General features: G+C 37.3%; 1 protein-coding gene across 6 annotated transcripts in view; it reads right to left on the reverse strand.

The window, feature by feature from the left end:
• Positions 1–271: 271 nt before the first annotated feature.
• The window catches only part of ar (androgen receptor), a 123,038-nt gene continuing 96,299 nt past the window's right edge, over positions 272–27,010 (reverse strand). For all 6 annotated transcript variants that reach the window (XM_069892721.1, XM_069892723.1, XM_069892724.1 and 3 more), the window contains exons 6-8: positions 9,624–9,754; positions 7,340–7,497; positions 272–5,793 (exon numbers count right to left, since the gene is read on the reverse strand). In XM_069892721.1, the coding sequence (XP_069748822.1) occupies positions 5,638–5,793; positions 7,340–7,497; positions 9,624–9,754 (445 nt within the window). In that variant the 3' untranslated portion in view covers positions 272–5,637. The remainder of the gene's footprint in view (positions 5,794–7,339; positions 7,498–9,623; positions 9,755–27,010) is intronic.

Below are 27,010 nucleotides of genomic sequence, written 5' to 3' on the forward strand. Positions count from 1 at the left end.
CATTTTTGGTCATGATTTAACTATTAGGAACACAGATCATCGGCATTAAAGTGAAATAAGAAGAATCTTACCTCTGTTCTTCCATGACTTGTTTCATTTTGTTCATGCCAAGTGTGCTACGTTCCATGGGATATTGTACAAAATTACAATATTTCCAGATTTTTCAAGAAGCAACAGTCAAGATTTTTGGCCCCTCTACAAGCAGTTTGCACCCCAGATGAAGAGTTTAATTCACTCGTGGAACAGCTTTGTAAATAGCATTCGCTGGTGAAATGGCTGTCATTATTTATTTCTTTAAAGATACATACAACTTTATTCCAGCAATTTTTATTGTACAATTTCATACCATTTATCCTTTCCAAGTGTACTAGCCCTTCTTAGAACAATTGCAATGTTGGTAGGTGTATCATAAGAAAGTAAGCAGAGATGAATACCATATTTTATGCATATAATGAGCACATTATATGTGATTTTACAAAACAGATATCCCATGCGTGTTATATGCATGTTAGATGACAATATTTTTACATGTTGAAATTAATAGCAGGTGTGGGGAAGTCAAACTGGCAAATTTATAGAAGATGTGAGAATATAATAGCGGCACTGAAAGAACAATTAACAGCGGCCGTGGGAAAGATGCTATTTATAGCAAGCACAGGAATATTATAGTGGGCATGAGAATGTTACAGCGGCAATGAAAGAATGGACACAATTTGATCTTGAGAATATCTTTGTACTGTGCCATAATAGTCCTATAAATGTGTTACAGCAGGATATCATCTATATAATGGGTGATTTACTCCTCTGGGGGAAGTTGATTGGGTGTTAATTGAGGGAGATTAACTGTGGATCCTGGTCTGTGCTATTTCTCATGAGAAAACTGCTGTTGCCAGTCAGAATTTAGAATTCTACACCCGTGCGTTATTTGTGTGTGCACATTATACAAAACTATTTTCACACAATTTAGGATTCCCTGTGCGTTATATGAGTGAAAATACCGTAATGCTGCTGATGCACCTATCATTTTCTGGTACTGTTTACATAGTAAAAGACAATAAATGACCTCTTTAATTCAGTACAGACAACAATTATGACCAATTAAAGCATGTCAAGGACTGTATGATTTTAAACCAATTTGTGGAACTTACTGATCAGTGGTAGTTAGACTTCACACTTAAATTGCAAGTTTCTGCTATATTCTCAGGTCACCTTATCTTATGCTCCTATTGCCATAATAGCAACCAGTGCTATTGAGCCAAAAAAAGGTTTAAGCAGGTTATTTGTAAAAGATTCTGCACTTGTTGAAAATTGCTTTTGTATCCCTTTGATGAAAGCTGCCTGCATTTCTTAACATTGTTTCTTTAACCAACCTTGCATGTCATCTCACATCCATTTTAGGCTGTCAAAATTCAGACACCAACAGAAGAGCTTGAGAATACTTTTCCTGAACTTTAGTAACGTGATTAAAACTGAGAACAAATCATCATGTTGTGGCATTCCTCCTGCTACTGCAGCACAGGTTACTAGTTGGCAGTAGTAGGTTCTGCACAATGCAGGCAACCAGGTAGTCCCCACCATTGTTTCATTAAAAAGATTTTGACAGTACAAGCACAGCATCAGTGTTATAGAACATTTTCAAAGACAACGCTTTACTGTGTTTTTCTATGTAATGCATATCTACTGCTCTCAAATAATAGAATATATAAAAGTGTGCGTATTCCTTTTATTAACAAATGCTCAAGAATACAAAAAAGGAATCAAAAAAGGATGACAAAATGATCACTTATAAGGTGCTTATTCTTACAAAATATTTCTCTCCTCAAGCCATTAAAGAAACAGAACCTATATATTGACAGACTTAAAATTAAATGTGGGTGATGTACATATTCACACTCAATAGATGGTATTGGTCAGATGGGATTTGTACCCTTAAAATATTGAGAGAGTGATGTTGGTTTTGCCAAGAAAAAAACATGGCATGAAATATTATAGATCTCTGGTAAACTTTTATTCAAGGACCATGAAATATATTTGAGATGAAACTGGTAAAAATATTCCTCTTTGAGGCCTTTGTATATCATGAGATACAGAATTTACCTTTTTAAAACACCTATAGATATTGGAAAGATAAAACAAGAACAAGTACTTGGCATCTGAAGCTACAATTTGCATTTTGCAACACAGGGTTAAAATATATATTTTAGAATCTTAGGCTTTAAAGTTTTTAGTTCCTACCAGCCCCTCCCCTCTCCTAAAAACATGAATTGAGCTCTTATAATACTTGCCACCCAAATTTCCAAACACTCAGCTCTTTCCACTTTTGGTTGTTTCACTTCATGGAAAAAACGTTCATGAAGAAGAAAACAACTACAGGTATCTTGTAAATATGTTGAATTAGTAATTATTTGATGAAATTACAATTCACTCTAAATTAAATGTACATTATTATTACCGTGTGATACAATTTATCCAGTGTCATGACTTGGATTTTACTTAAGTTTACTTCATAGGGGCCTCGCCAAATGAGTCTGTAAAGGAGATAGGTGATGGAGAATATCAAATTGGATTGTGGTACTCGGATTGTGATGTTTCATATGACTTGTGGAGTAACTAATCTCATTGCGGGTTACTGGAAAGGGATTTAATCAAAACGGAAGTTTTATAAAGTAACCATAAAAACAGAAATAGTAAAAATTATAAAATGACTCTTGATCTTTTAGGTTCTATGGTCGTTAACATAAAATGAAATTTGAAATAAAAGTTGAGAAAATGGAAAAAAACACCTGAAAATACCTCGCAAAATTCACCCAAATAAAAAGACTTCTAATGCCATGATTCCAGTTAAACATAATTCTTTTTTTTTATATATATACAAGTGTAGTTGCAGTCTAACACATTGACCGTATTTTTCCTGTGAACTTTAACAAACTTGTGAAGGCACTTACAAATGTATCTACAATTGTGGCAGCTAAGGCAAGGGAAATAGGTACAGATATTTATTAGTACTTGGGAATAATTTTCCATAAAAGAAAAATGAACTCCAGAAATTAAAAAAAATTAAATATGAGCACATGCATATGAACAGACACCATCTCAATAAGGAGAGCTGTTTAAGGGAATATTATGGCAAATACTTGTTTATTTCCTATACATTGGGTGTCATCTAACTTAACAGGAATGACTCGATAAATAAAACATTTTAATTGGCATAGTGTTATTTCATTTAAGAAATATCTGTTATATGCATTATTTTTGCAGCACGAGCAATATATTACCACTGAAACACAGATCTGTACATTTACGTAACAGAATTTATTCATCCTAAATGATTGTCACCCTTCTTTGAAATATCAGCAACATTCAGAAATTTTACAAAAAACTCTCATAGCTTGTAAAGGCCAATAAAAAGAATAGTTGAAATTAGTTCAGAAATTGATAATATTTATTCTTTATGAATAATAATTAACTGCTGTGAATTATGGCTAAGAGACGACAAGGATTGTGGTGCTAGGAGCCAAAAAAATTGGCAAGATAAATCGAGTAAACATTAATTATTTATTTACTTGAAAAATTAACACTGGTCCATCCCAAGGGTCTCAAAGTTTACATCTCATTTCCTGGGAGAACTACATGTGAGAGAAGTGAAAATAAATGGTTTTCTTTGCTCCCAGCATCTACAATCATCTAGGTTATTGAAAGTCATGAATTCAAAGAACAAGCCCTGAAGACTTTTCAGATACAATACAATGCAAAATCAACAATAATTAAGCCTGCACTGGCTCTCTTTCCTGTACATCCAGAGAAAAGCAAAAATGATGCAATGTTAAAATAAGTTGCGAGTCTTTTTAATTGGCTTAAGAATATGAACAAGTGCTTTCCTCTATTCTTCCCATCCCTCAAAAATATTTTGTAAAATGAATATTCTTATAGAATTGTACATCCAGCTTTAGTCAGCCTTTTGGCTGATTTGAACAAAAAGATTTTAATTCAGAAAGGAGTCCAAACAAGGTCTGCAGTAGATTGGTGCCATTCACAGATGATGGCAAAAAAAAGATTTCCTTTAAAACGGTGAAGCCTACCCTAACATTTTTACACAACACATTTAATTTTGAAAATGGAGAGATGCAATATCTCTATACCTTTACACTAATGAAGTCTGAAAAGTACATTTTTGTTTTCTGAGGACACTAAATAATTAATAACATGCTTACACCTAGAATAAAGAAAGGACCATTTAAAATCTATTTCTGAACATTTTACTGACGTAATACTTTCCTTTAGATTCAGGGTGCTTTCACTTTATGGCCTATGTTCATACTTTTTTTTCAATGAAGAGCTGGTTTCAGTGGTTTGCAGCAAAATAATTCTGACACAAAAATGTGGCATGCTACTGATGCACTCAAGAGATTTTCAGAAGTGGTTTTTATATTAGGCTGTTTGTATTTTTGTTAGGCTTTGCACAGATTAAAAACAAGGGCAAGGACAAAACTGGCAAAAACGTACCAATCAAAGTACAAACAACAAATGGGTATAGTGCAAACCAAAGAAAAATGCTTTTCATTCTCAATGAATAAGAATAGTCAAGTAGTGTTTGCCTTTTGTTGTCTGTTTGAACTTACCTGCGATGCTTGAAAGTAAAACGTTTAAATCACTAAATATTATTTCTAGTTAAGTATGTACAGAAGAAAACAAATTTAGCATTCTGAGCAAGAATTGTAAATCAGATTAAAGTTTCAAACATACATAGTGCATAGTTACTTAAGAAGGGTATACCAGGATTGTCATTTAAAGAACAAAAGAAGGCTTTGGTATATTATGAAATTAGGAATATTACAGAATGTATATTGACCAAATTAATCAGCAGAACTCGTGTCTGTCAGACATGTTGAACCAAAACTTAGACATCCCTCAAAAGTGAAACATACCATGATTAAGATTCTGAAGTTCAAACTTGCTGATTTTGTTTTCAAATGCTTGTTGCTTTTAAGCAGAGGAAGAATTCTAGTAAATAATTGCATGTCGAAGCCCATCATAATATGTTCCTCTTTGGAAATGCAAAAGACAGGATATTTGGAACATCCCACAACAACATCTTTTGCAACATTCAGGAAAATTTATAGTGCAATATTTAAAAAAACCCACAATTTACATGAAATTTTTCATTTAACAAAAATAATTTGATAAATGTAACATGATGTGAGGCACTGTCTTAACACCAAGCAAAACTAATATCTGATATGTAAAATGAAAACAGATCATTAGGTAGTTTCAAAATATCAAGAACAAAATGTAGGTAGCTTTAAGTGAAAATCAGAAAATGAAACTACCCTGATGGATCGACAACGAGGTAAATGCAACTTCTTTTCCTTAATGTAATCATGTTATCATCTGATAATGTGTGTGGTCCAACATAACAACTAGTTAATAAGATTACAACCTGCCCGCCACAATAGCCGTATAATTTGACCAACTCTGTTACTTGGGTGGTCAATCAAACACCAGAAATAAAGATAGCCTCTGCGTTAATTTCTTAATCGTAACAGATGGTGCATTTGACTGGACTGAAGAAATTTAAAACAAGATCATCTCTAGGTAGTACAGAATTACAGGCAGTATAACATATATAGGCAATGAATGTCACTGTTCATGAAAAAGAAGCAGTTTGGCCATACCAGCGAGGATCTTTGGTACCTGGACAGAGATTATTTCTCCCATCATTTCAGGGAACTGGACGCTGAGAGACTGAGATTGAACAAAAAGGTCGAATGTAAACTGATGAAGTTTCCTCACGGTCTGTAAAATATATAAATAAAAAACTGGTAGAAGTAAAGAAGAACATTTTACTTTTTAATTTTCAATACTCTAAAGATTGACAGTTAACAGAACACAACCAGTAGAAACCAGAACCAAAAGATTAATACTTTATAGGTAACAAATCGTTCAAGTTGCCCGACGCCACTTACCAGCTGCGATTAGACTTCCTTAAAACAACATTCCGTTCCTGATAATTTATACCCACCAAGTAGCTAATTTTCTTGATGTGAGGGCATTCAAATATTTTCTCCGTTGGAAAATGGAATCTGTTCCACCAAAGTCCATTGAACTTGCACCCAAACTAGCTGAGGCAAGAAATTTGCATTTACTCAAGGTTAACTGGAGGTTACTCCATTTATACCAACCAGGTTTCTTACTGTGAGATCCTGAAGCAAATATAACTTGGATTATCCATCCATGTTGTCTATATTGAGATGGTTACATTGTTCTCAGTAAATTTCACAGTTATCAATGTTCCTGAATAGACACGAACTTCTACATCAATCTATCATTACAAAGGATCTTAAATTCATTGGAAGCGACTGTAATTTCAATGTGGAAACAGCACCTAAACCTGAGAAAATATTTAACTTTTCTCACCTTATTGCTATTCATTTGATACATCATATTACCACATAGTAGACCACTTTCTGACGATCAGCCATGCTCTTTCTTAGAACTTTGATAAATGAATGGTTGAGAAATTAAAATACATTTCTCAAACAGTTTTCATTGCTCCCAAGAAGATGACGGAATTGTTACATGATGTACATTTTTGTATCATGCAGCGTTGATGTCGCTGAGAAATAGTGCTTTATGAATTCACACATTGAAATTTGTTTGAAATTATTACATCAAATGAACTCCAGTTTCCCAAGGAAACAAATGGAGCAAGAATAAGCCAACTTGGACCCATCTTCTTTGCTGGGCCAGTTCTCCTTAGCTTTCAATTTCACTATCTTTCAAAGAAACCATCAAGTGCATTAAATACTTGTAATGATCCAGCCTCCTCAGCTCTCTGTGGTCGGGAATTCTGGATATTCACCATCCTTTGCAAAAAGAAACTTCCATGTGCTTTCTTTTAAATGACTGTCTCTTCATCTTGTAACTATGTCCCCTTGTACATGACACTCTTATGTACTAGCAAAAAGTCTCAACATCTTCCTATTCATGCTCCATCGGGATCTTGTATGTCATCCCTTATTTTTCTAAATTCTGAAGAATACAAACCCAACTAGTTTAGCCTCTCTTGATGGGCCAAGCCTCTCAACACAGGAGTCACCTTGATGAACCACTTAATTACTTCCCTATATGCTGTGTGTAGAAATAAATAGAAAATATATTATTTTATACAAATTCAATATTTTTATGTTTTAAAATAGAATATACAAGATAAAAACTGTAACATCAAGCACAATAAAAGGTGGTAATGTCAGCACAAGAAAATTATGATGCAACTTGATCATTCATATCAAGCAAAATTAATGGTTGACTTAACTAGTGGTAAACAGAATCACAAACTTACTATTTGCAGAGAGTCGAGGAGCTTGGTTAATTGATAAAAACGCTGTGGATTGTGTGTAGAATCCTTCCCCTGAAAGGAAATTACTCTGCCCAGTTCCTGAATGTAGTTCAAACGTAGCTCATCAAAGTATTTCTGGTTTTTCAGACCTTCTATTGGAACTGTCAAAGAGAGAGTGAATTTTGCTTGACAAACTTTCACACATACGACATTGTCATAGTTTTGATCTAAGATTATAGGAAATGCAACTTGCCATAAAAATATAATCACAGTGATAATGGAAACAATAACTTTAAAATTATAAAGAATATCAATAAACTGTCTTGGCTAAGATTCTCTTTTAATGATACAGCTTCTCAATATATTAACACCAATTCCAATTGCCAGCATGTTTTCTGACATAACAGCCACACACATACCAATCCCATCCACACCACTGGTACAGATGATAATAAACTAATCTGGAAACTATTTCACCTATCTAGCTGCAACTGTTCTGTGCACTTTCAGGTATGATTCATTTGGTTCCAGTTGTTCAGCGAGTGACATCCTAGGTCACAGCCACTCATTTCCTCTACTGCTTATAAAAAGAAAGCATTTCCAGGGGAAAACCGAGGCTTCTGCTGTTATATCACGCACGCACGCACAGGCACGCATGCGCACGCACACACACAGGCACACGCACACAGGCACACGCACACACATAGACACAGGCACACACACACAGACACAGGCACACACACACAGACACAGGCACACCCACCCACAGGCACACACCCACATCCACCCACACAGGCACAAACCCACACACACAGGCACACACACTCACCCACCCACAGGCACACACCCCACCTCAAAAACACACACACAAACACACATCTAAAATAAGATTAATTAAAAATAAAGTACTGGATTAAAACTGGTACAGAATAGAACATGAATTAAAGAAAAAGTCACTCTACAAAGAGGAAGCACAAAAATTGCTCTAATTGTGTATAGCACTTGAAATTTTGGCAGAGAATTTCTGCTGCTCCAAGCATAAGTACAGAGGAAATGGTATTCAGGTTGGATACTGAGCCAGACTAGCCTGGGCACCAACCAGAGGAAATGGTATTCAGGTTGGATACTGGGTCAGACTAGCCTGGGCACCAACCAGAGGAAATGGTATTCAGGTTGGATACTGGGTCAGACTAGCCTGGGCACCAACCAGAGGAAATGGTATTCAGGTTGGATACTGGGCCAGACTAGCCTGGGCACCAACCAGAGGAAATGGTATTCAGGTTGGATACTGGGCCAGTCTAGCCTGGGCACCAACCAGAGGAAATGGTATTCAGGTTGGATACTGGGCCAGTCTAGCCTGGGCACCAACCAGAGGAAATAGTACTCAGGTTGGATACTGGGCCAGACTAGCCTGGGCACCAACCAGAGGAAATGGTATTCAGGTTGGATACTGGGCCAGTCTAGCCTGGGCACCAACCAGAGGAAATAGTACTCAGGTTGGATACTGGGCCAGACTAGCCTGGGCACCAACCAGAGGAAATGGTATTCAGGTTGGATACTGGGCCAGACTAGCCTGGGCACCAACAAGCATTCTGAATACATGTACAGGAGCTTTGCAAGTAATGATTGATCATCCTTGCCAAGAACAGCAGCAGAGGAAGGGAAATTTTATCTCAAAACTGTCATTGCATGATTCTACTAGTGGACATGGTGTTTTCATCTTTGACATTCCTCTCTTCTCTGACTGCCAACCAAAATAATAAATATTGCTTCTGCCTTACTTTTTAGCTTTGACATAGGTTGTACAATTTTAAACACATGTGAAAGTTGGTTGTTGTATTAGAACAATGGCACAACCTGCTTGATGTTAAACAAGAAAATCTTCAGATGACGGAGTCTAGTGCAATACACAAATGCGGAGCAACTGCAGCTCTTATGTGTATTGAACGACCTCTTTTTCATTTATTTTTCCTGCCGACTACACCTTCACAGAATTCATTTCGTACTCTTTCTTTTCTTCTAAAAACAATCTAATAAAAACAATTCTGTTGACCTTCACCTTTCCCCAGTACTGAAGGAAGGACAGATCTTAGAAGTGACTTGTATGGTCTTTTCACAAATGCTACAAATATCTTAGCATTTTGTTGTCAATTCTAACCTATCTTCTTTTTACTTTGAAATGGAAGGAAAATAAATGACGAAAACATAACTCAGTTAGAAACAATCGACCTTCCAGAAAATTGTACTTAGATACGTTTTCCTAACGTCGAAAAGAATCCATACTTACTGATGCTAAACAGCAGCAACACTTTCATGCAAAGGAACTCGTCCTGTGAGAGCTGCAGCCACTGAAACTCCTGCGAGAGATGCTGCATTTCCATACAAAGATTATACATGTTTGACTTTTGCATCCGTTGCCTGTAAATGCATAAAAAGATTGAAAAGCAGCCAGTGACAAAGTCAACATTATATGGTTATACAATCTCTAATCCTCCTCTGCTGTTAGTCCCAAATATTGTTTTTGTTTTTAATTTAATCAATTCACAATTCACCGTTCTCTGTGTTGTATTTATTGTTAACTACCCATAAAATGGACAACGGATTGTAATTTTTATTTAAAATCACATTTCAGTCTGGAAGAAAGTTGGCAAGGGTATTTATTCACCAGTTTACAAATAAAAGCTTCAAATCACATCAACCCAAAGTACAACATTCTTTGATCATAGATAATGCACTCTTCCTTTCCAATAACATTGAAGCTGCTCCTTCTGACATTATCCGATTATTATCCTCCGTCCACCTGATTCTATCAGCCTATTTTCTTCTCCTCATGCAATTCCATCCTCTGTTCCATCCCCACTTCCCTCCTTGACTCCATCTGTCCACCATCTCCTCCCCATCTGGCTTCACCTGTAACTTACCAGCCTCTCTCCAACCCTCCTTGTACTATTTTAAATTAGCAATCCTTGTCATTTGTTGCATTCTTTTAACCTGGTGTTTCCCATAAAAATGTGGGTTTTAGATGACCTTATGCAGGATTCTGATTTTACCTGGATTACGTAACCAATTCATGAACCAATATTAATTCTGATAAAATTTTAAAAAGTTAGTTTATTGATCTAAGCATTTTCACCACTCTTTAAATTGAAGCATTTTCCACAAGGCACTGTTCAACCTGTTGTATTTGCTGAAGTAATATCTGTACTTAGTATAGTGTGCATTCATCATAGCTAACTGCAAACATTTTATATACTGTATATACTACATAATCAGATAATGTCACATTATCTATTAGAGAAGTGAACAAATGGAGAAGTAAACTGGATGAGAATATGTAGAAGCACACTAGGAATGTGGATTATCTGAAACTGGAACATTCAATATTCATATTATTTGGTTGTAAACTACCTGATCAGAATATAAGATGTTCTTCCAATTTGCCCTCTCCTTAGCAAGGAAGAAGACTGAAGACAGACAGGTGGTGTGAGAATAGGAAGTCGAGTTAAAATGACAAGAAATCAGAAGCTTAAGATGGATGTTGCGGCAGTGCACAGGTTGTTCACAAAATAATTGCTGAGAAAGCACAGGTGGTTAACATTGGCTTCAGCAATACAGAGGAGGCCACATTGCAAACATCAAATGCATTTAGACCATCTGAAAGGACTGTTTAGGGTGCTAGTATATTATTGAAGGAAGAAGAGATGGGATAAATGTTACCTCTCCAATGGTTGCAGGGGAAATGTGCTAGTTGGGTAGGAGGGATGAGTGGAGCAAGGAGTCATGAAGGGAATGGTTTCTCTGGAAAGTGGAAAATGGTAGAAAGGGGAAGATGTGACTGGTGGTGGCAGAAGTGGTGGAGGGTGATGTGCTGGTTACAGATGTTGCTGTGCTTAAAAAGATGAGGACCAAGGGTACTTTATTGCTGTTCAATCTAGGGAAGGGGTGGGAGGAGGTGGTGTCTGAGGAGATGTGCAGGAAATGTGAGTGCTCCATCAAAGGGAATCCACGTTTCAAAGAAGTGGAGGACATTTCAGCACCTTCTAGAGAATAGATGTGCAGGAGAGAGAGATTGTGAAAAAGGGTCAACACTGTTACAGGAGGCAGGGTGGGAGGTGGTTATGGCTGAGATAGATATGGGAGTCAGTGAGCTTGTAGAAGATGTTAGTGGCCTGTTCGTCTCCTGCCATGGAAACTGACTTGTCCATCAAAGAAAGAGAAGTGTCAGAAATAGTCCAGGTGAATTTGAGGGCAAGGTGGAAGTTGGTGACACACATATTTTGCTATAAACAGATTCTATTTCACAATTTGGGTTGCACTAAAAGATAAAACTATTTAGCATAGTATTTGAATTAAAAAAGCTGCATGCTAATGTAATTTACTGTCTTTACATGCAGATTTTTCATCAAATATCCTTTGGCTTCCTTTCACCTGAATTAGTTTGAATTTTAAAATTCCAGATGGAGTTTGGTAATTTCATTATCATTTACCTTAAATGTATTTTGATTTGAAAACCTGCTTCGTTTTCAGATCAATGGTTGATTTCAGCCTGAATCTGCAAGACTGATGTAAAAGGTTTCTCATCAAGATATAATAAATAGAATTTTGTGTAAGAATTTCTGAAAACTCTACTTCTACTCACTAAACTTCTGATACATTAATTCAGGTATTGGTAAACCTATTACAAATAGGTTTTGAATAATTTTACACCACCCAAAGGTGCTTCTACTTGAATCTGTTCATATTCCTGTAGGAATAGGAAGAACATTAGAGAAAGTTGCAAACTTGTCAGTTTCTCACCCATTAACAAAACAGATATTTAAGATGCATCCCCTGCAAGTGGTATCCCCAGTTTAATTACAAGATGATAAAATTGGTTTTTACTTCAAAATGTTATTCTGTACTTTGTTACATCATAGACCAGCAGCAATAGAAATTCACCAAAACAATGTTATTTCACAAGATAACAAGAATATAACATCCTACTAAAATCTAAACTCAACCCCAACTATGCACAAATATACCCATGAGTATGTGCGTGTGAATTACCCAAACCATTACAGCTTAGGCACAATTCTGGAAAGTCAATTCCCAAAGTTCAATCTTAGAAGTCTTGTGTTGAAACTCAGAATTTTTAAACTGATGTTCAGAAGTAATGATGTAGTAGGTGAGACACTGAGCCATAAAACTGCTCAAAAACTCACAAATACATGACAAGTTGTTTCCAGAGAAATGTTCTTTCATATGTTCTTTCTTGTGTAGGGTAAATGAAACATGTGACTTCCACAAGGCTTCCAAAAATCCAGGTAAGGGTCAGATGAAATGACCATCAGAATGGTCATGATCCAAATGAAGCAATTCTCCTGCTTACTTTACCTACATATGGGTCAATCCAAAATGACAATTACAATGGTCACGGTGGTTCACTGTTTTCCTTGACAAAGAGAAACAGCAGAAGTGTCCTTTTCACAGAGTCATTTCAATTCGGTGTTTTTTGATCACTTGCTTGATCAATACTGGTTTCAGTTTCAATGCCCCCCCCCCAAAAAAAAACTCCATAATCAGATGGCTTCTCTCTGAACAGATGTCTTTTCCTTGGGTAAAAAATCCATAGTTCTAGTTCTTAACTGAGACCATTAACTCTGTTAATGGCTCGGATTCAGATGCTTCTGTGTCTGTAAAAATGTTATGAAATCTGTGTTTCTGCACCCTGTTCCAACCCCAAAGTAACTCACTGACAAAATAACAGAAGTTTGCAACACCACCCCCAAAAGAGAAAATTTGGGGCTTTTAGGAACAAAATTTTTAACTGCAATCTACAATTTATTAGAAAAAAACGACATTCTATTGTTATATAATCAGAATTGTCATGAAATTTGGTGTTTTGCGGCAGCATCATAGAGCAAACATTCATATTATAATCATCTTATGACATTACCATAAAATAAAAATAACAATAATCGTTCATAATAAGAAGGCAGTGTCGTTGGTTCATTAATTATTCAGGAATCTGATGGCAGCAGGGAAGAAGCTATCCTTGTGCCACTGAGTACTCGACTTTTGGCCCCTGTACCTTTTCCCTGATGGTAGCAGAGTGAAGAGGACATGACCTGGGAAGTAGGGGTCTTTGAGGATAGAGGCTGCTTTTATAAGACACCACCTCTTGTAAATGTCCTTAATGGAGTGGTCTGGTGCCTGTGATGTCGCAGGCTGAGTTAACAACCCTCTGGATTTTATTCATGTCCTGAGAATTGTCGCCTCTATACCAGGCAGTGATGCAACTATCCAGAATGCTCTCCACAGTACACCTGTAGAAGTTTACAAGTCTTTGGTGACATACGAAACTGCCTCAGACACCTCAGAAAGTATAGGTGCTGACGAATCTTCTTTGATATTGCATCAATGTGGAAGCTCCACGACAGATCTTTGGAAATGTTGACTCCCAGGAATTTGAAGCTCTTGACCCTCTCCACTACTGAGCCCTCAATGAGGACTGGGCCACATTCCCCTGACTTCCTCCTGAAGTTTCCAATCATCTCTTTGGTTTTGCTGACATTGAGTGCAAGGTTGTTGTCATTGCACCATTAAATGAGCTGATCTATTCCCTCCTTATTGCTGCTTGTAATTCTCCCGACAACTATAGTATCATCGGCAAACTTGGCCACACAGTTGAGTAGAGCAGTGGGCTAAGCATGCATCCTTGTGGTGTGCCTGTCTCAATGATCAGTGAGGAGGAGATGCTGTTTCCAATTAATTTGTATGAACTGTGGTGTTCCAATGAGAAAGTTAAGGATCCAGTTGCAGAGGGGGGTATAGAGGCCTAGAGTTTGTAGCTTCTTGACCAGCAATGATGGAATAATGATATTGAAGGCAGAGCTGAAGTCTATTAAGAGCAGCTGTATGTATGAATTGCTGTTTTCGAGGTGATCCAAGCTGAGTGGAGAGCCAACGATACAGCATCTGCTGTGGAATGATTGTGACAATAGGTGAATTGCAGTGAGTCCAGATCTTTATTTAGGTACATGTTAAATCTGGCCATGACCAGCCTCTTTAAGCATTTACAGACAATTATAACATTTTTCAGTAATGTTTCAAACTTAACATCTTTAATACGAGTTATCATTAAATCATATTCTTGCAAAATTAAACTCCAGTTTAACAATTGTATATTTCTTAAAAAAATTACTCAAAATCACTAAAAGATTATGGTCAGTATACACAACAATTGGTTCCTTAGTTATACAGATGTAAGCATCAAAATGATGTGAAGCCAGAATAAGGGACAATTCTTACTCAATGGTAGAATAGTTCTTTTGATGTTCATTGAATTTCTTTGATTAGCGAGCCACTGAATGGTCAACATCATCACAATCATTATTTTGTAATAACACTGCTCCTGCAGCTTCATCACTAGCATCTACTGTTAAAGAAATGGTTTCTCAAAGTCAGATAACTTGAGCATAGGCTGGTGACATAAAATGGCTGTCAGTTCCTGACAAAATTTTGTACAAACTTTTCACCCTTCTTCAGAAGGTTAATCAAAGGAAGGGCAATATCAGATTATTTTTTTTACAGAACTTTCTATAATACTCTACCAATCCCAAAAAAACACTGAATAGCTTTCTTTCCTGTCTGAACTATCGACTGGGTGGGTGCCAATTTACCTTGACTAACATAAGCAAGATAATTTACAGTGGCATGGCCACATTCACCTTTAGCCAAATTAACAGTAAGGTTTGCTTTTGAAAGTTTGTTGAACAATTTCTCTAACTCAAAAATATTTGCTTCCCAGGTGTCATTCCCTATAATTGAATCACCAATATAAGTGTCTGTATGCTCTAAACTTTGAATCAGAATTGATAATTCTTTGGAATGTTCCTGGAGCATTTTTCATTTCAAATGGTAAAACATTGTATTCATATAAACCTGACGGAGTCAGAAATGTCCTTTTCTTTCTCTGTTAAGGGAACATACCAGTAATGTCTATTTTCATAACAAACTTAGCCTTTCCAACCTTGTCCACACAATCATCCACTTGAGGGATAGGATAAGCATCTGTCTTTATTACCACATTAACTTTCCTATAATCAGTGCAAAATCTAATCTTCCCATCTGATTTAGGCTCCAGGACACAAGGTGAACCCCAATCTGTGGTAGAACATCTAATAACATCATTTTTTAACATACATTCAGTGTCTTAATCTACTAGTTTACACTTTCCAACATTAATTCGATATGGATGTTGTTTGTTAGGTTTGGCATCTCCAATATCAACACCATGACAAGCTATTTAAGTTTACTTAGGCACATCTGGAAGCAGGTTCCTAAATTTTAAAAATAGGTGTTTCATTTGTTCCTTTTCCTGGGGCTGAAGATGAGCCAACTTCTCATCCAAATTCTGCAAAACACTTGAATTAGACAGATGAACTGGGACATTGTTTTGAAGTGACTTTCACAAGAGTCAGATTATAATGTCTCATGATCCTCAAATTTTTCAGTTTTGTCAATAACTATTACCCCTGGTGAAGGTTGCTTTTTTGCTAAAATCCAAATTCTCAAAATAAGGTTTTACTATGTTGACATGGAAACTCTGTGTTTTACATTTCCGATCAAGTGTTTTAACTACATAGTTGGTTCATTCACATACATAGTGGAGTTTATCTCATATGGGCCTGAAAGTTTTGCCGCTAAGAGGAGTGGTATTTGTTGGGAAAAGAATGAACATTTTATCCCCTGGTTTAAAAGTTCTCACTCTCGCTTTCTTATCATACCAGACTTTCATTTTACCTTGATCCGATTTCAAATTCTCTTCAGTTAGTTTACAGACTTTCCACAAACAATCTTTAAGCTTTAAAACATAATCTAACAAATTCAACTGCACATCCTTATTAACCCATTTCTTCAACAACATTAAAGGTCCTCTAACTTGATGCCCAAATACCACCCCAAAAGGACTAAAGCTCAATGATTTTTGTACAGACTCCCTCTCTGCAAACAAAATAAATGGACTCCCTCATCCCAGTTCTTCTTATTCTCACAACAATAGGTTTTTAGGGTCAAATGGAACCTCTCCAAGGCACCTTAAGATTCTGGATGATATGTAGATGATGTGATTTGTTTAACTCCCAATTTATAAACCATCTGCTGAAACTGTCCCAACATAAAATTACTTTCCTGGTTTGATTGGATCTCTTTGGACAAACCAACTAAAGTATATAAAAAAAATTATAAGAGCTCTTGACACAGTTTTAGCATTAATATTTCTAAGAGGTATTGCTTCTGTAAACCTGGAGGCTGTGCACATGACAGTGAACAAATACTGATTCCCAGCTTTTGTCTTGGGCAATGGGCCAATATAATCCATTATAACTTTAGAAAAGGGTTTGCCAAAAGCAGGAATGGTTTTTAAAGGAGCCACTGGGGTCCCTGATTGGGTTTACCCACAAATGTGACAGGTCTGGCAAAGGTCACAACATCTTTTCTTAAACTAGGCCAATAGAATTGTTTCATAATCTTAAATATAGTTTTTCTTACACCAAGATGACCAGCCAAGGGTGTGCTATAGGCCAAGGCTAAAATTTTATCCCTATAGGCTTTAGGAATTGCAAGCTGGAGAACAACTGACCATTGTTCACTGGCAGGGATATCAGGTGGTCTCCACTTCCTCATCAACACGCCTTCCTTGAAATAATATCCAACTGGCATTTTCTTAATTTCATCATTAGAGAGAGCCTTCTCTTTCATTTCAATAAGATCAGGATCTTTGTTCTGCCTCCCTATAAACTCTTTTCGGAATAACGACAAATCCTTGCTCTCAGATTTAGCATCAGAACTTTTGTCCAGTAAAGAAGGATGTAAAGTCTTTGGCAGATCATTACAACCTGAGACTGTTGTGTATTATCACAGATTCCGGTCCCTTTTTAATCAGTTTGCACAGCACCATCTGCACTGGCAAGCTTCTTAGCCATAGCTCATGTCACTGCACAAGCTAGATATATATCAGAATCTGTCTTCGTCTCATCAATGTCTAGCTTAGCCGATAACTTCACCACAGGGACAACTTTACCCTCTGCAAGATAATTTCCTAATAACAACAAGACCCCTACCACAAGTAAACTTGATCTGATCCGATCATAACAGGTTCATTAACGTATTTTGATTTCAACATTACCTTCTGCAAAGGAATTGATTCTGGATCACCCCTCCAAATATTGAATCAAATTTATTTCACTCGTGGCTGTCTTATCGCCAAACTCCAAATCACTGTCTAAAACGAGTGACTGGGTGGCCCCAGTATCTGAAAGGATTTTCACTGTCACGTGATGACCCTTTAATAAAACCATACCCTCTGAAACAAAATATTTGAATTCCTGTTATCAGCAGGTCTATCTTTTATTTCTATGTGTTTCATCTCTTTGAACATAGGCATCTAGCGTTGCCTTCTTTTCTCTCTTTTTCCTCAACACTGAAGAATTTGCTATCATGTGACCAGATTTCTTACAACAGTGACAAAGGGGACCCAAAGGTTCTTCCTTTTCTTGCTTCCCTTCTTCTTTACCCCCAACACTACTTCCCCATTTATTTTCTAACTTACTTGGATAGTCCTTATTATCCTTTTGGAAAGTTCTACTGGGTTAAAGTATATCCATCCGAGTCCTGCCAAGTTTCCACTCCCTTTTCATCTAAATATGCTTTTATATCATAATGAACACACCTTTTAATTTTCTCAACCAACAACAACTCTTTCAGTCTGTCATAATCACCATTTATATCTTTTGATGTGCACCATTGGTCAAAGCACCAATGTTATATGCAAAAACTGTATAAGACTGGTTCTCCGATTTTCTCAAATTCCTGATTTTTTTGTCTATAAGCTTCTGGAACCAATTCATAAGCCTTAAGCACAGTTTGATTTACAGTATCATAATCAGTGGCTTGCTGTATTATTAGGGCAAAGTAAGCCTGCTGGGCTTTCCCTTTTATCATGCTTTGTAACATGAAGGTCAAATGATATTTTGGCCACTTTAAACTTTCAGCTACTTTCTCAAAATGGTGGAAGTATTTATGAATCTCACCTTACTACTAGTCATCAACCTCTCATGAGGACCAAAAGATGGATCTCCTTCTCCTCTCTTTCAAATTCCCCCTTCTTCTCTACCCCTCCCACCTCAAATCTCTTTTGCCTCTCTGCTTCCCCCCTTTTATGGTTTTCTAACTCTAGTTGAAACTGCTTTTGCCTCTCTGCTTCCCCCTTTTATCATTTTCTAACTCTAGTTGAAAATGCTTTTGTTTCTCTGCTTCCTTAAATTTATACTTTTCTAACTCAAACTGCCTTTGTTCTTTCTCTCTCTCAAATCTAAGTTTTACTAATTCAATTTGTTCCACTGCTCAAAGGATTTATTCGAGAAATTGTTTTAACTCCTCCTCTCCAAATTTCCCCTCTGCTATATGATGGTTAACAATAACACTCTTGATCTCAGCCTTTCTCATCGACTGTTTAACCATCGCAAGTGCCAACTTTTGAGCAAAATCCACTAACTCATCCTTTTTCACCCTTTGCAAATCTGCAAAGGTTGGCAATCCCAAACACTTATGAATATCCATTGCTGCTGTCTTTCTACACACACAAGCTTTTTAATTGACTTTCAAAAAGGAATTTAATGAATCAAATCAAATATCAATTAATAAGCTTCAATTTTGGTTGGATCCAGGAAGAGCCCCCAATTTGTTATGTCATACCAGCAGCAATAGGAATTCATCAAGACAATGTTATTTAAAAAAATATATTTTTATTAATATCTTACTTAAATCTAAACTTAACCCCATCTTTGCACAAATATACCTATGTATGCAATACCCAAAACCATTGCAGCTTAGGCACGATTCTGGAAAGTCATTTTCCAAAGTTCGATCATTGGAAATTTTGTGTTGAAACTCAGAACTTTTAAACTAATGTTCAGAAGTAATGATGTAGAAGGTGAGACATTGAGCCATCAAACTGTTCAAAAATCCACAAATGCTTCTCAAGTTGTTTCCAGAGAAATGTTCTTTCATATGAATGATTGTTACAGTTCCCCTCTTCCTTGCATCGAGTAAATGAAACATGTGACTTCCACAAGGCTTCCAAATACCCAGGCAAGGGTCAGATGAAATGACCATCAGAATGGTCACAATCCAAATGAAGTCATTCTCCTGCTTACTTTACCTACATATGGGCCAATCCAAAATGAACATTACAATGGCCACGGTGGTTCACTGTTTTCCCTGACAAAGAGAAACAGCAGAAGTGTCCAGTTCATAGAGCCATTTCAATTCTGTTTTTTTGATCACTTGCTTGATCAATACTGGTTTCAGTTTCAATGTCCCAAAAAAAAGACTCAATAATCAGATGACTTCTCTCTGAACAGATGTCTTTTCCCTGGGTAAACAATCCATTGTTCTGGTTCTTCTCAAAACATTTTTTAATGAAGGATTTTCAATGAACAAAATGAAAGAAACATGACAGATATAGGCAACAAAATACCCAAACTGAACTACGTTGATATACATAGAAAGAAGAATCAATCTATGATCACATTTTGCACTATTGTTTTATAACTACAACATTACACACTGTGCTGATCCTTAAAGGTCGGAAACAGAAAGAAGTAATGAAGAGAAAAAAGGAAAGGAGAAAGACCTCCCCCCCAAAGGAAAAAAGAAAAAGGGGTAATTCTCCCATATGATATGACAGAATCATCTGTTTTCCAAAAGCACTAATTACATACAGATGAAACATTACATAATTCATCCAGAACTTACTTCCTCCCTTAAGTGATAAATGTCTTGACATAGACATCACCAGGGATACTGGAGATAGTCGTATTGGAGACGGTGGGGGGGGGGGGGGGGAATTATCAAACGTTAACCGCTTAAATATGGTTCCATATTCTTAAAAACATGTTGTAACAATTTCTGAAGTTGTAAGTAATTTTCTCCAGAGGAACACAACCATGCATTTCTCATTTCCAGTGGGTCACTCGGTTGGGAATCAGATTTCCAAGTAATGACTATGCATTTCTTGGCCACTGCTAAAGCAAGTTTAACAACTTTCATTTGATATTTTGACAGTCTTATTTTAGGTCTTGTATTTGCTAATTTCCTCAATTAAAAACAATTCTGTCACCTGAGGGTACAGTTGTTTCAGAAGATTCCCAAAATCTCACCATAGGTCTTGACCAGGTCGAATGCAAAAAGGTCCCTATATCTTGACCACATCGAAAACATATATTGGATAATTAGATTTCAATTTATTTAATTTTTGTGGAGTAAGGTACAGCTGATGCAAAAATCATATTGCACCAGCCTATACCTTACATTAATTGTATTGCTCCAACGCCCTAATAATTCATTAAAAAAAAATAAGAGGCTGGAAACAACTTGAATTAGGATTATAAAGAAGGACATTTCACAACAAGCTACAGGAAATGCAATTATACGATTATATAATTGCACTTTCAAGCACAGCATATATTTCTTACAAATGTTTATTGTAACACAGCTCAAATTTTCTCTCATGCCATGACACCTTTCTCATGACTCAAAACTCCTGCAAATGTTCTATACAGTATATTCTTTCATGACTCTTGTTTCCCACAATTAGGAAGGTAAAGCGGCTTCAGATTAAGACATTTCTGTGGACAGGGATCCTGTGACTTGTGCAATTACAAAAAATGGAGAATAGGAGTTTTTGCTTTCTTTTGGACCCTTAATACCAATATGGGTATGGGAAAACTACTTTCTAATCCTTCAGAATATTAATTTTGTGTGGATGATAAAAGATACAATTTTTTCCTTCATATAAGAAATGCTAATAATTATACCTTTAGACAATGCCCAGTATAACATTTTGACACTAATACCTTTATTGCTGATAAGTAAGACTTAAATCTTTAAGAAATGCATCAAAGTGTACACATTTTAGCTCAATTTTTAAACAAACAATTATCAAACCTGCTCATCACATTTTAACCACACGTTCAACGATGTACTTGGCTGGTAAGATATGTAAAATCAAAATCGTATGTTTCGCCCCTCAGGATTTAACTAGGACAAAAAGAGGATGAGATATCTTTGACAGATAAGATAAAGAAGAATTCCAAGAGATTCTATACATATATATCAAGAACAAAATGATAAGGAGAAAGAACGTAGGTCCCCTTGAGCATCAGAATTATCATGAACTTGTGGAGATATGGGACATGAGAAGGATCTAAAATGAAACCTTGTTTGTGCTTATGATGGAGAAATCATGGAAGTTAAGGAATTCAGAAGGGATGGTGTTTTGAAATACTTCTACTTCCAAAAGAGGATGTGCTGGTGGACATGATGAAAGAGATGATGTGCTTGATGAGTAGGGCGAAAGGTGATGGTGCAGAGAGTTCCCATTCTATTTGGAGAGAATGAGGGTGAGAGGAGAAGTCTGAGTAACAGAGGGAATGCAAGAAAGGGCTTGCATCCAGCACATCAATCTTTGGCTGTTCAATCAGCTGCAATGGAATTTCACAACTTCTCCACACGACTTGCTGCCTTCTGCACAAACCTATCCCTGATCCCTTGGATATTTGAAAGGGCTTGCATCCAGCATATCAATCTTTGGCTGTTCAATCAGCTGCAATGGAATTTCACAACTTCTCCACACGACTTGCTGCCTTCTGCACAAACCTATCCCTGATCCCTTGGATATTTCCTTGCAACCATAGGAGGTGTAACACTTGGTCCTCACCTGCAACCAGGGATCTCAACAGTCTTTCATTCATTAGGATAAAGGTTAGGGAACATTTACATGCACTTCCATTGAAGGTAAGATTAGCTTAGACGAGAAAACTAATTTCTCATTCACCTTTGCTCTGTCCACAATGCCCATCCCAAGTTCCTGGTTGCAAGTTTTTGCAATTCCTCTTCCCATTTCCACACTTACCTGTCCATCCTTGGCCCTCTCTACTCCCTGGGTGATGCCCAACACAAACCAGAGGAAAACATGTCATACTCTATCTGGTTACTCCACAACTCAATGGTATATGCACTGAATTTTCTATTTTCAGGTGATTTACCTAATGTGTTCCCTTGCCATATACCCACACCCCATTCTTTCCCCTCCCCCATGTCTTTCCATCCCTCATTTTCCTCCCACTTCCCCATTTCACATACAAACCATCTGTTCTTCATCTCCCCTCAATGGTTCCCAATTTCACCTCATTACTGATCAGATACATGCACTGGTAGCCTTTGTATCACTGCTTATAACCCTCCAGCAACGGTCTCCACCATCACTCTTCCCTCTCCACACCTGGCCCCATTTATCCCTTTTCATTCTATTCTGTCTACTTTCACCTAACAACCACCTAGCTCCATCACCCTTTCTTGGTCTAGTATCACCTTTCCTCCCTATCTCTTTCTACTGGTTACCTTCCCTCTCCACTCTCAGTCTTGATGTAAGGTCTAGATCCAAAATGTCAACAAATTCACCACCCGCCTCCAAAGATGCTGCTCAACCAACTTAGTTCCCCCAGGTGTTTGTTTTTTTTGCACCATATTTCAGAATTTACAGTCTTTTGTGTCTCCAGTCAACAGTTATAACGGATGCATGTCCTATTGGAGAACTTGTCAAATGTCATAACCATGGAATCTGAAAAAACAGTGAAATCACCTGCAGAGATCAACCAAACCATTGTTCTGAAAAACCTCAGTTGGAATAACCTTAATTAAATGATAAAACGTATGTGACAAATGATATTAAATTTTATATTGTATATAGATATGTTTTTGGAAGATAGATTGCGGGGTTTTTAGTTAGGTCACACACAGATACAAAGACACCAAAACAGATTTAATTTAAATTGCTGGAGCTCTGTTCAAACCAGACAGTCCAGGCTCCGAGTACCTTTGCAAAAACTTTGAAGAGTGCCTATAAAGACTTCATAAGTAGGTGTTAATTAGACATACTGTGGATTAATGGATTATTGTTTTGGTAAGCAACAGATGAACAGACTCAGAAGATTGGGGCCGGTGCCGCAGGTTGCTGTTCTAAGGTCATGTGGTTTTGTAAGCAGAGAAAGTGTCAAACAGTTTTTTTTCTCTAAGAGTGTGTGAGTGTGTGTGAGAGATTGAGAGAGAGAGAGAGAGAGAGAAAGAGAGGAATCCCCATTTTGAAGATGGGATGTGAGTTATGAGTTCAGCCTATTCAAAGCCATCGTGGTCTATACAAGAGGAAATAGCTTGCTGTATAATGTTTCATTTGAGATAAGGGAAACAAAAAGGAACACTGTGGTGACCTGAAAAAAGAGGTAATCATCTGGAAAACCCTGATTGGGCAAGTTTCTTTAGCAAGACACTTAAGTGGCTGATCAGAAGGAATCAGTTGTGTGTCCAACAAGCAACAAATCTCTCTCTGAAAACCAACAAGATCCTTCTTGTGTGGAAACCATTCATCTTTCAAGCACCAAAGCCTGGTGAAGATTCATAAATGTTAAATTCTGGGCACAGTATAAGAATTGCCTGATACTGGTGAACTTGGAGGAGTGAGAAGTGAGATTGGACTGTGAATCAAAGAACTTTTCTGAATTTATACACATATTACATACACGTGCAATTAGAATAGAAGGGGATTAAGTTTAGTTAATAGTAATAAGTTAAAGTTTGATCCTGTTTTATGTTTAAAGAAAATTAAAAGTAACTTTTGTTTAAGTAACCATTTGTCTTGGTACATTTCTATTGCTGCTGGGTTTTGTTGTCCTCTGGGCCTATCACATATGTTAGAAGGACAAATTCATCTTCAGATTGGATTAAACAGATTAACAAAATCTAGTTACAAATTCAGTGTGAGAGGGAGTAAAATTTTACAGACTATTAAAAACTTTTAGAAAAAGAAGAAGGAAGAGTAGCAACACCACTGATAAAGGCTGAGAAAGGAACTACAGCAAGGAGGATCAAAAATAAACTAACAGCTTTCATAATAATTAAGGGCTGGTTAAATACACAAGACCCTAGCAGAAGTTGTGCATGAACTTTGTGGTACAATGAGAAATTACTTTTATTTTACCAGGAAAGCATATTGTAAAAAATGTTATAACAGTTAATTCAAATAAAATTAAAAAAATTGTAGATGCTGGAAATCTAAAACCAAAAGAGAAATAGTTGAAAATATTCAGCAGGTCTGGCTGCATCTGTGGGAAGGAAAACACAGTCAAGATTTCAGGATGGGGAACCTTAATCAGAACTGAAATGGAGACAAGTTAAATTAGTAAGGTATCGGGTGGGGAAGGATAGGATAAAATCAAGATGATCATGGAACAAGTTGTAAATGAGGTTATATGGTCTATTAATGAAGTTAGGGTGAGAATTTACATAAAAGAATAGGATTGCTCCTTCCATGACTCCTTCATCCACTCATCCCTTCCCACCAATCGCTCCCTTATTGCCTACCCTTGTGACCACAAGAAGTGCTACACTTGCACTTAAACCTCCTCCCTCACCAAACCTCCTCCCTTCCAAGTGAAGCAACATATCACCTGTGAATCTGGTGCTCATCTGGTGCTCATAATTCACTATATCCTGTGCTACAGCAAGGACCTCCCAAAAGCCAAACTGCTTAAATTCCACAAACCACTGCCACACTGACATGTCTATGACCTCAAATAGTGCAAAGTTGAGCCACCACCAGCAAATTGGAGGAACAATACCCTGTACCTTGTATTTCATTTTGGTAGTCTCCAACCAGATGGCATCAATATAGACTTCTCAATTTCTGTTAATCCCCTCACCTGGTCTCCCTCTTTCCCTCAGTTTCCCTTCCTCCAGCTTCCCATGCCTTTGCTGGCCTTTTCTTATCATAGCACCATTTTTCAGCCCTCTGCCTATCAATTTTCAGTTTCTCTTCTACCCCCCTATCTATATTCACCTATATATTCACGATGGTGGCACAATGCAGGATGAGTGGCTGACTTTGTTTCCCATAATCCCTCACGCAACTGGATCCGCTCTGGGAAATACAAAGCAATTCCAGTTGCACGAGGGACTATGGTTAATGAGGACGGCCACTCATCCCATATTGTGCTGCCGTCATGATGTGCCGAAGCAGCCTGCTGTTGTTAGGATGTATGAATTTTTAAATTTAATCGCCTAAGTGACAGAGCATGCAAGCACTGATGTCACAAGGCTTCCCCTGCTTGGCTATTTGCCTTTTCACATCGCAAGGAGAGGGTGATCTGGGAAAATTACTAGGGTCCACGACCCTACGTATGAAGTATGGCCTTGGACCCTTTAAAATTCCAAGGCCAACCTCTTCACGCCGCAGGTTCACAGGAGGGTCCCCTGTTGTTCATCATTTATATTAATGATCTGGATGAAAATATATGTGGCTTGGTGTGCATGTCTGTGGCTAACATAAAAACTGGTGATGGAGTGGACAGTGCAGGTTTATCAACTACAAGGGGACCTGTGAAGTCTAATTTGGATAAGTGCAAAGGGTTGCATTTTGATAATTCATACCAGGGCAGGGCTTGCACAGTCAATGGTAGTGCCCTAGAAAGCATATTAGAACAGAGATAACTTGGTGGGGGGTTATAGTTCCCTGAATGTTGCTACTTAGGTAGACAGGGTGAGGAAAAAGGTGTTTGTCACACATGCTTTTGTTGTTAGGGCCAAGAACATAGGAGTTGAAACATCATGTTTCAACGTGTTGGTTCGGCTACATTTGAACTACTGTGTGCAGTTCTGATCACCTTTCTATAAGAAAGATATCTTTAAATTGCAAAGGATGCAAGAAAGATTCACTTGGCATGGTTGAAATATGAGGAGAGGCTGAATAAACTGGTATTTTTTTCTCTGTGGTATAGGACGAAGGGTGACCTTATAGAGGTCATGAGGGGAATAGGTAAAATGAATAGTCATAATCTCTTCCCTAGGGAAGGAGAGTTCAAAACTAGAGGACATAGATTCAAGGTTAGGAGGCAAATATTTAAACAAATCTGAGGAGCAACTGTTTTTACAGCAAGTTGACAGAGGAAGTAGAGGCAAGTACAATCATGACAATGAAAAAATGGTTGGATAGATACAGGATTAGAGGGATAAGGGTCAAGCTCAGATAAACCACTCAGTTGGTAGAGACACATTGAGCTGAAGAACCTGTTTCAGTCCTGTGTAGCTCTATAATTAGAAACACCTGACTATAGTTTCTCATGGCTCTTAATACCACCTATTTTTGCATTCACTAACATTGGTAACCTAAAGAAACAGCTAATGGGAAAAGACCTGACCAAATATCGCAGTTGGCAGGCCTGAGGTGCTTCACGATCAGAGGTCCCAGTGTTCTCATAAACAAGACTGACTAAGAACAGCACAAGCATTCATAATCAGCTACAAATTGAATGTTACTTGTTTCCATTGTCATGATGGCCAATATTGGCACAAACTTTTCATTTAACATGATCCTTCCAAATTTCTCCAGGGGTCATGTGCACAGCAATGCAGTGTGCAATATAACGCTTATTAAACAAGAAATCATCAATAAAGCACGTGGTAATATACTCAATAATAGCAGCCAGCAGCTTGGGCCGACACAGGAAATGGCTATTGAATGTGGTGACCGACAAAGCATTGTGCGGGCTTAAACGCCTGTTTCCATAGGCTGCCGGCAGA

This window comes from Narcine bancroftii, chromosome 8, assembly GCF_036971445.1.
Source record: "Narcine bancroftii isolate sNarBan1 chromosome 8, sNarBan1.hap1, whole genome shotgun sequence".
Lineage (NCBI taxonomy): Eukaryota > Metazoa > Chordata > Chondrichthyes > Torpediniformes > Narcinidae > Narcine > Narcine bancroftii.